This window comes from Notolepis coatsorum (genome assembly GCF_963971535.1).
Source record: "Notolepis coatsorum genome assembly, chromosome: 12".
Lineage (NCBI taxonomy): Eukaryota > Metazoa > Chordata > Actinopteri > Aulopiformes > Paralepididae > Notolepis > Notolepis coatsorum.
Window position 1 is genome coordinate 16,010,419 of NC_140176.1, and position 16,504 is coordinate 16,026,922.

At 41.2% G+C, this 16,504-nt stretch overlaps 1 protein-coding gene across 1 annotated transcript; it reads left to right on the forward strand.

The window, feature by feature from the left end:
- The first annotated feature begins 14 nt into the window (after positions 1-14).
- On the forward strand, positions 15-16,142 carry LOC311238281 (GTP-binding protein Rheb-like). Its single transcript, XM_084326305.1, has 8 exons — positions 15-149; positions 2,584-2,655; positions 5,108-5,175; positions 7,087-7,169; positions 8,491-8,541; positions 11,328-11,375; positions 14,113-14,194; positions 15,604-16,142. Exons 1-8 carry the CDS (start codon positions 95-97, stop codon positions 15,694-15,696), a joined length of 552 nt encoding a protein of 183 aa, XP_084182431.1. The 5' UTR covers positions 15-94; the 3' UTR covers positions 15,697-16,142.
- The last annotated feature ends 362 nt before the right edge of the window (positions 16,143-16,504 follow it).

A 16,504-nucleotide genomic window follows, 5' to 3' on the forward strand; every position in this document is an offset into this window, starting at 1 on the left:
AGGTTTCGGTGTGTGGGGAGTGATGCCAGTGATGCAGGAACATTGATGCTGCTTGCTGGGCTGTTTTGGTTTTGGATGCCAGGAGAAAGAGATCATGCCTAGTCCGCCGAAATCTCGGAAAATAGCCGTGCTAGGATATAGATCCGTGGGTGAGTGTGGCTCCATAGTAGCTAAATGTAACCGAACAGTCGCATTTGATTTATGCCTTATTTCAGAAAACTACCCACGTCGTCATGTGAAAGTCGCCATCATCCTACTCTTTTGGAAACGATTAGGCAACATTGTTTGTAACAAATAGTTTAAAATGGCACACTGAATGGATTATGTTGTGTTGACTGATTGATGTAAGAAGACGTGGTGTCACCAACACATTATGGGTTTGGAAATTACATACCGACATTACGATATTTGCATAATTGTATCGTAAATCAAATCAAACCAAATGTATTTGAATAGCCCGAGATCACATGGAATAGCCCCCGCCCATGGGCTGTACAAGTCAAGAAGAAACATCACAAAGGGATCCAAACACCATCAAATCCAAATATGCAACACTCCCAGACTTTCCCCAAATGAAGATAAGGAATGACTCACTAAAAACCTAGCATGAGGGGAAAAAAGCACCACAGGCGGCATAGAGGAGAGAAACCTCAGATGGGCTTGTATCAAAGGTATGATGAATGAGTACTAATAAGTGATGGCACATAGTCAAAAAGTACATTCCCACTCCCTCTGTTCCACTCTCCCGAGTCAGTCTCTCCACACTAGTTGTCAAAATACATTGACCTAAGCGAGCTGTGCCTGGTACCTTCTGCCTAGTTTGGGCAGGCCAGCTGAGCATGGCATCATATTCAGCCACATTCTCTCTCTCACACCATGGAGACAGTAAGTCTCGATAAATTAATACCGCTTGACCTAGCACTAGCCTTAGTTTTGGGAACTGAGACCTTCGGCCAGGCTAAAGCAGCCACTGAAGCCATCCCCAACCAAGTGTCAGATGACACACAAAACTGCATATAGTGTCTGTTTGTGTTGATGGAACCTTGTTCCGCGGTGAGGCGTGAGGCTCGATGCGGGTCCCAGCAAGTATTATCTCTGTACCCATGCTTCAGAAAGTAAACCCCAGTTGGCGATTAACCAACTTGAATCTACCCTGTCTCCTGTGTCTCAATCGATGTTCAGCCAGCTCGTAAATATCAATAGAAAGAACTCAGCTTTTTAATATCTACATAAGTACTATTTGAACCACAAGGAGGCTATATCGGCAGGCAGCTGAGTCAGGCCGACAGCATGGGCATCTAGTCCTGAATGGTCCTGATGCTGCCCCCGTTACATCAGGGTAGCGTCATGGCAACGGCTGTGGCGGCAACAATCAAGACACCAATACAGCTGATATACTGTAGTAGCTCTAACTCTGGAACTAAAGGTTTTGGAGCAATTATACAAACGTTTGCCCTCTTGATAAGAGGTTACCTTATCTGCTCCCGGCTGCCCTTGGGGGGGGGGGGGGGGGGGGGGAGGACGACGGGGTTGGTCAAGCGCAGAGACTCAATCGCATCGGTGACCCAAAAGCAATGCATGTGTGTGTGTGTGCCACCCATCGCAAGTGTGTCGTTGCATGCCGAAAGCCGAATAAAGACTTCTAAAAAGTCCTGCATTATTATTAGATTATTTTATTATTACCTGAGTTGGTTAGAACAGACTTTGCAGTATTTCTTTTCTATGTGTTTGGCTATAAAAGAACCACATAAAATAAACATGGCCCCACACAGAGAAAGGTAAGCTATACTCTGATCATTTCATTTGAATGTTTACTTCAAGCTATGAGCCCAGGGTAAGGGCATTTGTGATGGATATCCGGTCAGGGCAAGTTGCCACATTGATTTCAGGGCATGTTGTTGTCACATATGAACCCCAATAGCATGAATGGAAATGTTTCAATTGAATAATATTACAAGACAATTCATATGATTTATTTGTGTATTTAAAGTAGTATTCACCAGAAACTGGCCACCATGTATATTATGGTGGTATATAATCTGGGATTAAAACAATATAAATAAAAAATAAACAGCAGTTTTGTATAGTGAACAAATGAGCAGTCGTAACATTAATTTCACTGCAATAACTTCAGCCCCTCCCCCCCTATTCTTTATAATTTATTAATGGGGCACACATCAATGCAATAGTTGCCTGAAAAGACTGACACCAAGTAACCTTTTCTGAACACAAATTATGCAACTGGTTTGTTTTAAATGGATTGTTTAAAAAGTGTTAATTATTAATTTTATTTATATAAGCGGCAGAGTTTATAGTATTTTGACAATATGCCCCGCCATGGGGAAAGTTGTCACAAGTTGCCAAGGTGTGTTGAACTGGTCATTATTTTTGTTTACAATCATTTTTGAAAAAGTAAGAGTGTGCGCTTTTAGATTCAGTCTAGTTATCAGTATATCGGACAGCCCTAACACCTGTGAGTTAAAAGTGTGACAACTAGCCCCGGCCTCTCCTACAATAAGCCTACAGGCCTAGTATGTTTTCTGGTTCCAACCATGTAGAGATGTGCTTGATTCCTCTCTATAGGGAAGTCTTCCCTGACCATTCAGTTTGTGGAGGGGCAGTTTGTTGACTCCTATGACCCCACCATTGAGAACAGTAAGTCTCCCTCTCTCTCGCTTGTGTGTGTGTGTGTGTGTGTGTGTCACTATGCGTGCATGCACTCAAGATATTTTTCTTTAAGCAGGGAAGGGCTTGGGGTTCCAAATGTGGAGTGGATCTACACTGCCACGAGACTAACTCATCTCATCAACATGCTTAACCCTTTCACTACCACACTACCAAAGGGTTAACCCTTTCACGACCACACTACAGAAGGTTAACCCTTTCACTACCAATGTAGTGTGGTAGTTAAAGGGGAAGTTCACCCAAAATAACAGATAGTTTCAATGTGATTTGCCAAGTTTTGGAGATATCTGCCGTAGAGATATCTGCCATAGAGACATCTGCCGTAGAGACATCTGCCATAGAGATGTATGCCGTCACTCCAATACAATGGAGGAGCTGAAGCACTTGGTTTGTGGCTCAAAGCACCAAAATAATTACATTTGAAGAACTCAAAAGCATGTCTCTTTCCAGAAATCACGACGGCTAAGTGTAAGAAAACAGTCTACATTCTACCAAAAATGTTTAACATATTTTGGGTGGGCTACCCTTTTTAACCGTGATGACATTACACTACATATCTTGCATGATTCATATCAACATCCAGAATCTGTTGCACATGTTGTGAATGGCTGTACTACATGTAAAGGCCTGTATAGTGCTACACATGATCGTATTGTGGATTTGGTCACTACAGCTGTCGGGAGAGGTGCTACCAAGAAATGTATGCGGGTATAAACATTCCTGATCGCTTCGATGTAACTTGTTGTGTTGTTTTCAATATTCCACATACCCCAGGTGTCATGTTTGTCAATGAGCATCACAAAGAGGTGCTTCTCTTTGAGATAGGCTGTGCATTCTACCTTTTTATATGGAACAAGTCTTCTTAGACAGGCTAAGTATCGGCCCTTGGCCACAGAAGTCAGAGGCCTTGGCTAATAGACCTGTTCGCCGACGACGTCATGACAAATATGCGTACTGCGCAGACCAGAAGCAGAAAGGAACGTAATCCTGGTCAGAACAACTGGGGAAGACTACAATGTATTTGCATCTTTTAGCCATGCTAGCAATCTAAACAATCAATCCATACTAGGGATGCTCGATATTGTCTTTTTTACTGATACCGATATACCGATATTGTCCAACTCTTAATTTCCGATACCGATATCAACCGATACCGATATATGCAGGGTCCCCCCCCCCCCCCCCCCCCCCCAAAACATTTAATAATTTCAGGTAATTAACATTACATATCTCTTGTTGTGGAATTAACACAACATTATGCATACTTTTGACAATAAATAAAATCAGAATTTGTTCTTACTTGCTTGCCTGGGTAAATAAAGGTTATAGAAATGTAAAAAAAAAAAAAAAAACGATACAGATATTTTCCGATATCACATTTTAATGCCGATAATATCCGTAGGCCGATAATATCGGACATCCCTAATCCATACCAAAGCTAGATATGTAAAAGGTGAAAGACTCACACTCGCATGCTGATTTGGCAAAATGACATCCAGCCGTTTTCATTTGAAACTACTTTTAGTCAGGGGAGTGCCATGGTTTCTCCATAGAGCCCCATTGTACTTATTTTGGCACAGCAGCTCGTGCAGGTCCGACCGAGGCGACTTAGTCACGTGACTCAGTTGGTATTGTTGATTGGCTCTCGAACACGGTATGTTTGTAATAAACCGCGAACATGTCTATAGTAGGCTGATGATTTTGATATTTGGCAGTCTCTGGCATGTTCATATACTTGCTGCTAGTGGCCTGAGGATTGCAGGCCTGTCGAGGAGAAGCGCCAAACGGCTTGCTAGGTTCAGTTCTAGCTCTGCTGTAATGGGTCGCCTGGCAGTGTGGCAGAGAAGATGCCTTTTGTGTCCACAGGTGTTCAGAAATCATCTGGAACCTTTTATCTCATTTGAATCCAATGTGATTCAATCTGCGGATTCAATAAAGTATGTCAAATGTGTGTGCTCATTCACTACAGACTAAATGTAAAATGTAATTGTTAATGATACACAAATATTGTCGTATTTATTATTATTATAATTATTTAATTCCAAGGATGTCTGTAGAATCGAAGTGAACACAATCGCCAAGGATTTCTCCCAAATTAAGCCGGTAAAAACACGGACACACACCAGTCTGTCCGACTTATGACTGCCTTTTCAAGTTCATAAATCCTGTTTGTAGCTAAGAACAAATTTACGAAAATAAGTCGTTCGAGAATGCCAAAAAAGTTTGTAAATCGAGTTACAAAGAAATTAGTTGGTAGCTTTCTCGTAAGTCCGTTCGAGAATGAGGTCCATTGTTCTATAGATTGACTGGTAGCATGATTTACTATTTACTGTCTCTTTCTCTCTCTCTATGTATCTCTCTCTGTATCTCTCTCTCTCTCTATGTATCTCTCTCTCTGTATCTCTCTCTCTCTCTCTCTCAGCGTTCACCAAGACAATAACAGTGGACGGCCAGGAGTACCACCTACAGTTGGTTGACACAGCCGGTCAGGTGAGAACAATCCCAATCCATTCTTAAAGGCATACTAAAATGTTTTTATTAAAGTAATTTCAGCCACTAGATGTCACTAGAGCAGCACCAAAACAATGTGGCACTTACCATAAGAAACACTGTACCATCAAACTGTACCATCAAACAAACTATCAGATCAAACTAGGCATTGCCGATCAAATATGACTCAGGATCCAGCAATATTATACCAAACAAACCGCAAACATTTTTGTCAGAAGCATATTTTAGGTTCAACTTCAGGTAGAAAAATGTACAAGCAAACAAGCCACCATTTTCTTTTTGAAAACGGCAGAGAACTACGGACTGCCAGTGCCCACTAAAGTGTTTATTATCCAATCAGGATAAGGGAGGGATAGGATGGGGAAATGGCAAGTAGGGAGGGGATACATAAGTGATGATTGAGAGGGAGTCTGTTTGTATGAGTCTATACATAGTTTCTTAGTCAAATGCTACTTGTTTTCAATTTATGACGTAAGACGCAAATAAAATATAAATACATAAATGACAATGAACAGGATAAAGTGTTTCCATGGCATCCTGTTGGTGTCAGTGGCACAGCCCTATCATGGTTCACCTTCTACCTCAGTGATGGAAGCTTTTCCGTTAATATCGTAAACTGCTCCTCCCCCTCCGCCTCCCTCTCTTGCGGGGTTCCACAAGGCTCCATCCTTGGCCCTATCCTATTCTCCCTATACATGCTGCCCCTTGGTCTGATCATTAAAAAACACAACATCTAAAACACAACATCTCTTTCCATTTATGCCGATGACACTCAGGTCTATCTCCCCATGAAACCCAACAATATAAACAATCTCGACAGTCTTCGTTCCTGCCTAGACGACATCAAATGCTGGATGGCACACAATTTCCTACAGCTTAACCAGTCAAAATGTGAAATCCTCCTTTTTGGCCCCCCAAACCAAACCAGTGTCATCGCCATCAGCCTGGGTAACCTGTCTGCCCTAGTCCAGCCCTTTGTAAAAACCTGGGCGTGCTCTTTGACCCCAAGTTTACTTTCAATAGGTGTGCTTTTGCGGTCGCAGCCCCTGACCTCTGGAACAGCATCCCCATGTCCATTAAATCTGCCCCCTCCATCGAGTCTTTTAAATCGAAACTCAAAATCCACCTATGGCTGACTCACTTTGACTCTTGCCTTGCTTGTTGACGTGTTGTTTTGTTTCCTTGTCTATCCGTTGTTTCTTTTTTTTAACTCTTTTTATTCTATACTTGTCTTTGTTCTTAGCTATGTGAAGCACTTTGGTTGACAAGTGTCATGTCTAAATGTGCTATATAAATAAATTTGATTGATTGATTGATCCATGCCTCTGTTTTCTGGCTCATGATGGGCATTTGGTCATAGTTAGAATATGTCTATCACGGCAACAAACAGTATATGGTATTTACATGCACCAACTCAAAGATGGAATTCTCAAGTGTTCTGAATAATATCGGAATATTAATATGCATGTAAAGACATGAAATTTACATTTACATGAACATTGTTTTCCCAAATGTTTGAAAGTAACAACCTCATAAAAAAAATGTTAATTTGGTACTATTTGACTTCCAAAAAAACACCAACCTGTCAGCTACACAAATTAAGTTGTGTGTGTGTGTGTGTGTGTGTGTGTGTGTGTGTGTGTGTGTGTGTGTGTGTGTGTGTGTGTGTGTGTGTGTGTGTGTGTGTGTGTGTGTGTGTGTGTGTGTGTGTGTGTGTGTGTGTGTGTGTGTGTGTGTGTGTGTGTGTGTGTGTGTGTGTGTGTGTGTGTGTGTGTGTGTGTGTGTGTGTGTGTGTGTGTGTGTGTGTGTGTGTGTGTGTGTGTGTGTGTGTGTGTGTGTGTGTGTGTGTGTGTGTGTGTGTGTGTGTGTGTGTGTGTTCGTTCATTACAGGATGAGTACTCTATCTTTCCACAGAGTTACTCCATAGACATCAACGGTTACATCTTGATCTACTCTGTCAACTCATACAAAAGGTTGGTTCCCTCCCAAATGTAATTTAATTCAAGAGGGACTTGTCAAAATGGCCGATGCTAACTGCCTACAGAGGGTATTGTGACATCACAATAGTACAAATTGATTGATTGATTGATTGATTGATTTAATTTATTAGACCGTTAAAAAATATATTTAAACAGACATTCACACATGTAAAATAAATAAATAAATCTATATGGTTATGTATTTTTCATCCAAGGATTAAAGCCAAATGGCTTATTCGGTATCGGCCCCCTGGGATGACGACCTATAAATATTGGAACTGGACCCAAGTTAAAGCTGCAATATGCACATTTATTTTGTTGTTGTCCATAACATGGACTCACTGACTTAAAGTCTACCGTGAGTGAGTTTCATTTCTTCTCTTAAGTGCAGATGTTTAGATTCTAGATTAGTCAGCTGTTCATTGATTAAACAGCCTTCCCATAATCGGAGGCGGGTCAAGTCTCTTATCTTTCTTCTTCGTCCAATCGTCTAATCAATCAAACATGCTAAAGAGCTCTCCTAGCTAGCAGGTGATTTCTGGCCACGAGAGCCCGTTACGAGTCCATTTCATACACATGACTGGTAGTGAGTCGTCATGGTAATTGGTGAACACTTCCGAGCTGGCAGCCTGGTAAGTTGTTATTGAATTAGCTGTGGGGAGGGGTGGGTACGGCTAAAAACCTAGATCATCTCTCCATTGGCTTCCCACTCTCTCGCCAGGTATCTTTTTACTCTGTCTTACTTACTTACTCTATAAATACAATAGAAACCCAAAGTGGAATTCCCCTTTTTTCAAAAGGCCCAATCAGTGATCGCAACATGTTGTGGCTGTGAAAGGTTTGTTTACGTCAGTATTGTTAACTTTGTAGACGATACATTTTCCATCTACAAATAAAGCTCTTCAATATATCGCTGCTGGCGGGACAAAACCTCATAACTCTAAAAACCCAACTTTTCAGCAGATGAAAAAAACGAACACAGATTTGAGGGCGAATAGAGTTACGAGATTTAGACAGATGATTGGTTTAATGCTTTCCCATTGTGTAGACTTTGTAAAACCACACACACATGGAGGATGATCTACTGAGTTGATCATTTGAAAAAGAAATATATATATGGAGTTAGGAGTTTTTGTAAAAAAATGTAAAAAGAGGGGGCAGGGTTTGACAGGTCAATTTCCCCTTGGGGCCAATAAAGGTCTTATGATACGTGCCATCTCACTACCTGGTCATCGTCCCCCTCCCACCCCCCAGTTATTGTACTTTCATCAAGACAAACCTGTCTTCTCGTCTTGTGCCCTCGTCCCTGTTGTAGTTTTGAAGTCATCAAAGTGATCCACGAGAAGCTACTGGACATGGTGGGAAAGTAAGTCCAACACTTGCAGTAAGCATTTCAAAAAGGTATATTGTGTAATATATGGTTTCAAAAAGGTATATTATGTAATATACGTGTTCAAAAAGGTATATTATGTAATATATGGTTTCAAAAAGGTATATTATGTAATATACGGTTTCAAAAAAGTATATTATTATACACTGTTTCAAAAAGGTATAATATATACAGTTTCAAGTTTATTTCAATGTATATTGTGTAAAATAATTTTTTTGTAAAGGTATATTAGTTTCAAGTTTATTTTTGTCACATTCCTATCCTTTTTACAGTATAAAATACTATACTAAATAAGTAAAACATTTGTAGTTTCTTGGCTCCGCTGCCCCACGACTCACACTTAAACAATAGAAACAGTGTAGGTAGTGCGGCTGGGTGGCGTAGCGGAGATTGCGCTCGTCACCAATGCAAGAGATTCCGGTATCGAATCCCAGTCTCAGCATTGCCTTCGACTTGGGCCGGCCGTCATACTGGCTCATTTTGGCAGAGCCAGCGGGTGGAAGTCGATGGGTGGGGATTGGACGTTGTGGACAGCGACTTACAGGTCGGTTGGGTCGGGTGACGCCTGCACAGCAGAGACAGGAAGTGGCGAGGGTAGTGTGAGCCTCCCACGCGTTACTCCTCGCCACTGAGAGTCCGCGCTGTCTGGTGAAAAGATGCCTCCTCGTGTACCGGAGGGGACACGTGATGCAAGGCTTCTATCCTCACTACAACCGACCAGTGGGGGGCATAGTCTAGCAACGTTCAAGCCAGGGGAGGGGAGAATTGGCAAATACGAAATTGGGATGGGAGAAAAATAGAAAATAAGGAGAAAAAGTGGATAAAAAAAAAGAAACAGTGTAGGTATTTTTTTTAAAGTTAACATAGCAATAACAAAAAAAAACAATAGCATCTATTTATAGTAGAAGTGTAGTGTATGCAAATATGTGCAGATCAGCGTGTGTGCACGTCAGTATTATGTGGAAATCATTCTTGTGTGCAAATCGGTAGCAGGGACGGTGATAAAACAGCACTGGTCATAGGCCACTAGCCGACTGGTATTTGTTTGTGAGTCTGACTGCCTGCTGGAAAAAAACTGTCCCTGAGTCTGCTGGTCCGGGCCTTCAAGCTGCGATACCGTTTGCCGACACACCATGAAATTACTCGAGCAACAAGCAAAGAAAGCTTTAAAAAGGTTACTTTTTGGGCACAGGCACAATGCTTGATATATAACATTTTATTATTGTATTAGTCATTTTGTAATATTTTGGTATAATGCTAATGTAATGAGGTGGGTTGGGTTGGATGGGTGAATTATGTTTGATTATGTTATGTATATTGTTTCGTATGTTTGTTGTTTTTATTTTTAATTATGTTTGTTTGTATTTATTGTTTTGTGTGGACCCCAGGAAGAGTAGCTGTTGCTAGTGATGCACCGATGTGAAAATTGTGGCCAACACCGATAACCGATATTAATATTGCTGTTCTGGCCGATACCGATATTTACCGATGTCGATATCGCTGTATAGAAAAAAACACTTTTTTATGATAATCAAATAAAGAGCTATTTTCCAAAACACATTTTTCTTTTTACTTTTGTAACTTATTTTCAGAAATGACAGATATTTTGAAACTATTTAAACATGTAAAAAAAAAAATTATATATAATTTGTTTTTATATCGGCCCATATCTGCCCTATCTTAATATCGGACCGATACCGGCGATATTATATCGGCGGCCGATATATCGTGCATCACTAGCTGTTGCCATTTGTAACGGCTAATAAATAAACATCAACATCCGTTGTATATATCCTGGGTGGAGGGGAGCTCACAACCTTAATGTTCTGGGCTCTTCTCACGACCCTCTGTAGCGTTTTGTGGTTGAAGGCAGAGCGGTTTCCATACCATTATGTAATACAGTTTCAAAAGGTATATTAATGCACTGATATCTGTTAAATCTTGGATAGACTCATGAATATTCAAATTGGTGCTGCCATGCACTGAGAGTAAGTTAGAAATGGTCTAGACTGGCGGCCGGGTGACACAGTGGGCAAGGCGCTCGCCACCAACGCAGGAGACGCTGGGTTCGAGCCCAGCTCTCGGCGTTGCTTCCGGCTTGGCCGGCCGTCGTACTAACACAATTGGCAGTGTTAGAGGGTGGGAAAGCCGGTGGGTGGGTCCTGGTCGCTGTAAACAGCGACTCCTACAGTTCGGTCGGGGCGCCTGCTCAGCGAGGAAAGGATCTAAGGGGGGGTAGTGTGATCCTTCCACACGTTACACGTCTCAGTGAGAGTCCGCGCTGCCAGGTGAAAAGAAGCGGTTGATTGGCTACACATGTGTCGGAGGAAGCATGTGATAGCCTCCACTCTCCCAGACCGACTGTAGGGGGTAAGTGCGCAGCGACCAGGAAGGGGATTGGGAATTGGCATAACGACTAACATTGGGATGGGAGAAAAACAGAGGAAAAAGGAGGGGGGAAAAGTTTTTTTTTTTAAATGGTCTAGACTACATTTCCCATGGTTTTTGAAGGCTAGAACACGTGCCCCATTGGATTGGAGCCTAGTGAGGAACCATGTAAATTAAAAGGTAAAGGAATTCTGTATTGGGCTTTTAATAAACCCAGACATCTCAATTCCTTTGTCAAATGATTTGTCAACATAATCATAAGTCTATTCCATGAGTCTTGTAACTAATCAGTCATATACTGACAGTTCACACAATGTGGTCAGTTAATCTCTCTCCCTCTCTCTCTCTCTCTCTCTCTCTCTCTCTCTCTCCAGAGTACCTGTTACTTTAGTAGGAAACAAGAAAGATTTGCACATGGAAAGGTATCTCTCTCTCTCTCTCCAGGGTTAAGAGTTATATTTATCCATTTATTCCATAGGGAGGGAATAGGGTCAGCTTTCTCTCCATAAGAAAGAAGATGACAGGGGAGGAGGAGGAGGAGGAGGAGGAGGAGTAGGGTTAGACCGATATGTGTTTTTAAAAAGGTGGATACCAATATCATTCGTTTTTAATTTAATCTGCCTTAGCCTGATACCTCCGACCCATGGAATGATGCGCAATCTACAGTACCTCCATTGGTTCTGAATGCGGCACACCAAGAAGTAAACAATTGGCCTAATAAAATGGTCAATATATAAATATAAAATTATATACAGTTATAAATAAAGTCAATTTGAGTTACCAAGGTGATGTATTGGTGTTTTGTCTCATCCCGTAATGAACCCCTAGCGCTGTAATCACATTAAAGTGTGGCGAAAAGACGATTTCTCCGTTTATCTGAGAACCAAGGCAACAGGCGGTCAGTCTTGTTTCTAGTGGGGATAACTGTTGACTAGTACAGAGAACCACACTTTAATGGAATGACAGCGCCAGGAGTTTGAGAGACGAGACACATCACCATGGTAAGTCAAATTGGCCATTTTGTTTGTTTACATCTTGGTGTGTCGAGTTCAGACCCAATGGAGCTTGCATCGTGTTCCATGGGTCTGTGTGTCAGGGGTAGGGTAAGGCTGCCTGTAGGGGTGACATTTTGTGCCCATATTCAGTATCTTTTAAATAAAACAAATTTTACGCCAGAAAAATTGCAAGTGTGGTACTATACAATCAAGAATAACTTGTTAAGATTATTGAACAATTGAAGGATATTTTTGAAAGAAACGTATCTTTTTTGAACATTTATTTTAATCGCCAACATTAGTGGTACAACAGTGGTATACTGGTAGCCTATAGACTGAATGTAGGCTATAAGTACAATATAAGTAAATTAATGTGTTACTGTAATGAGTAATGTGCCTATTGACACCTTAGAAAAAATCAGATAGAATTTAATGGTTAAAATGCAAGATTTTACGATGCATTAAAGCTTTAAAGGACCATACCAGTTTAATTTTGACTTCTCGCTATTCCCGGAGATTGACCTCGTCTTTAACACATGCTATGTCTCAGTTTACTGATCTCAGTTTACCACCTTACTAAATGCCATTCAAACTGCCATTGATGTTGAAAGGGGATGGAAAATACTCCATGAGACGAAAAAGTTGTTTTATCGTTGCTAGGTAACTCAGCCTCGTGTAAAACATTGAGTTGCTTAACTTTTGCAAACACGCTACTACCAGCCCTGCATGTTTTTATTTTTTATCCACTTTTTCTCCGTTTTTTTAAATGTTTCTCCCATTCCAATTTCGCCTCGCCAATTTCTCCCTTCAATTCTCCCCTCCCCTGTCTCGAATGTTGCTAGACTATGCCTCCCACTGGTCGGCTGCAGTGAGGACCAAGCCTTGCATCACGTGTCCCCTCCGGTACACGAGGAGGCAGCTGTCGCATCTTTTCACCTGTACAGCGCGATCTCTCAGTGGCGAGGAGTAACGCGTGGGAGGCTCACGCTGCCCCAGATACTTTCCTGATTCTGCTGTACAGGCGCACCAACCGACCTGTAGGAGTCGCTGTCCACAACGTCCGATCCCCACCCACCGGCTTTCCCACCCTCTAACACTGTTAGTATGAACGACCAGCCAAGCCGGTAGCAACGCCGAGAGCTGGGCTCGAACCCAGCATCTCCTGCGTTGGTGGCGAGCGCCTTGCCCACTGCGCCACTTAGCCGCCCACCCAGCCCTGCATGTTAAACTTCCTATTCAGTTGGGTGTCCTTGTTATTAACATACGGGTGCTCACCGGTTAGCTTGTAGTAGAGTAATACAGTAACATTAGAGACAATTGCACAAGGGAGAATTACATTATGCCTAGTGACTTTCAAGTTTCATGGAGCATATTTTCAACACTTCAACATCAATGGCAGAGTGAAAGGTAGCCTGAGATCTAACAAAACATACATTTTATACACCTATAAACTAGTGCTGTCGATAGATAAAAAAAAATTAACTAATTAATCTCACAATATTCTGTAATTAATCTAGATTAAAAATCGCTTTTTTCTACTGAAGACGGAAGCTTGTAACAGATATTTACTTGAGTAAAATCATGGAATTAATGTAAAATCAACACAAAGAAAGTATATTTATATTCAAAGACTATTTTAATATCTTTCTTTGAATACAGTTTTTCTCCTGTGAAATACAAATGTTCAACAAAACCATCAACATTGACTCAGCTAGACCGCTTTCTTATATCCGCGGCGCTAACAGAAATAAAAACAACCCAGGCCTATGTTAAAGTGCAGATTGGCTTAGAGGACGATAATGTCTGAACTACCAGTAATAGAAATCATATTAACAACAAAAATGTGTTCCATCTTCATGTCGGATGATTTTCAAAAAGGTGCATGAGTCGATGCAAAAAAAGAACAAGCAAATATACTGCTGAAAGTTCAGAACGTTGAACATTTTTCACTCTATAGATTAATCAAGATAAAAAAAAATTAACGCTTTAAATAATTTTTATTAATCTCCAGAGTTAAAGCATACATTTTGACAGCCCTACTATAAACACAACATTAGTTAAAGACAGGGACAATCTCTAGTAATGGAGATCAAAATGACACTGGTATGGTTAAGAGTGAAGAATCAAATCTAATTGTGTTGTATTGAAACCCTTTTGTTTGCAGGGTGATTAGTTTTGAGCAGGGAAAGGTCCTGGCTGACTCATGGAGCGCTGCCTTTCTGGAGTCTTCAGCCAAAGAGAATCAGGTAACATTATGAACTCAATAATAGACTTAATAACAGTTGGATTTATTATTTTGAAGGCAAAAAGGGCGGTGTATTGTCCTGTAGAGACGTTTGCATCTCCAGCACTGGCTCTTTGATTGTGATTAAAGATATATAAAAATATTAATGTTTCCATCATATCATAGTTTCTTCCTTTTGGGGAAGGTTTCTGCAATACAGTGACGGTCAGAATTGACCCATCTCAAACCCCGCCCCTCTTTTCTCAAACCTCCAATCACACCTGTCCCTTCCCTCTGACACACCTTTAGGGAGGTTACTGTAAGCTTGTAGCCTGTGACATAATCCACTGGAATATACTCACACAACTATGTAATCTGATTACTTTGAGTTACTTTCATTACTTTCACACTGAATGTGTCTGATTGCGTCCATTAACATTTAGAAAATTAAGCGTGTGTGTATAAGGGCTTGGGACGTTATTATGAAAATATATTCCCAAGCTACATTATGTGTAGTGGATCACTGCAGCATTTGATAATAATAACCCTTTCACTACCACACTACCAAAGGGTTAATGACACAAATTTGGTGTTTCACCGAACCATTTTCGACCATTCGGGGCAAATTTCTTTTTAAATAGAGACATTAAGTAACACTTAGGAAATGTCCATATTGTGATTGTGATTTACACTAGTATGAATATTGATTTGGTATCAATAACCTTTCATGGAGATTTCTGCAAGAATATTCTTTTGGATGACATTCAGAAAACGCCCCCCTCATTGACTCTACATCTAGACAAAACAACACACTCTTATTGGCCCAAGTCTCTAGTTTCACAACTTCCTGTCAGCATTTGTGGAAATTAGAGCTTCATCCAATCCCCTCACTCTTATTGTTACTTTTTGATTTTTGATTTGATTTGAAATCTTTATTTCGAACATGCAATGAATACAAACAAACAATAACAAAAGCAAAACACAAATCAATCTACATGTTCGAAAAGGAGTAGGAAGAAGTATACACTTATTTAATCCTACCCCTTTTCCACTACTCAAATGAGTGTACTATTTTAAAACATAAAAAAGAAAAGAAAAAAAGAATATATATATATATGCAAAACAAAAAAACATAAAAATGTAAACACCCGTGAATATCAAGTCCCTTCCTCATCCATGTACCTTGTGAACATCATTTCCTTATACATCAGTTTGAATTGTCTCATGTTTGTACATGTTTGTCATGTACTTACTCTCTGACACACGCACGCACACACACACACACACACACACACACAGCTACCATAGCTCCTCATAGAGGCAGGCGGCTATCCATCACCCATCCATCACCCATCCATCCATCCATCCATCCATCCATCATCAGTCAGATTTCCATCACAATGTTAACCCTGTCCTGTTCCCTGTTGACAGACAGCAGTGGAGGTGTTCAGAAGAATCCTCCTGGAGACAGAGAAGATGGAGGGCGGTCGGCCCCCAGACCGTCCGTCCTGCTTTCTCATGTAGAAGATGGAGGGGGGTCAGTCCTGCTCCCTCATGTAGAAGATGGAGGGGGGTGGGCCCCCGGGCCGTCCTGCTCCCTCATGTAGAAGATGGAGGGGGCCGTCCGTCCTGCCCCCTCATGTTGCCCGCTGTGTCCTTCCCTCAGCCATTCTGTGGACAATGTCATCATGTCCAGTCAGAATCAAGGTGTAACACGGACACCAGTGGGATTTCCAACATTCCGGTCAATCTGTTTGTTTTCATTTTTAATAATTAATAATAATCCAAGGAAGGTTGATTTAACAAGTTTGTTTACCCCCAAATGTCCTCACTTCTCTCTGACATACCGTGAAACTTCATTTAAAAGCCGAGTCCCAATTAAATGCAGAGTCCCTTTTCATTGGTGAGATATTGCTGCACGTTTTGACAAATAAAGGTGTAAAATGTATTGTTTACGCGGTTACCACGGGTGCAGTCATGATCATTTGCAATCATAAGTCAATGCTAAGAAAAGCATTTCTCCGTTCTCTCTCTAGCTCAATCTCTCTCGTCCCTATCTCTCTCTCTCTCTCTCTCTCTCTCAATATGTCCACAAAACAAATAACCTGCAGAAAACATCTACCAGACACCCTGACGACATACACACAGCGATCAACCACGAGTGAGCACTGCACCAACACTGCTTGCTGGCGCATTAATGTTAATTCCAAACGTGCAGTGGGCCTGCATGACAACTGTTGGGTTAAAGGAACACGCCAACATTTGGGGAAATTAGCTTACCGTCTTCTCCAGAGAGAGACAAGAAGATGGATACCAGTTTCCTCTCTGTGCG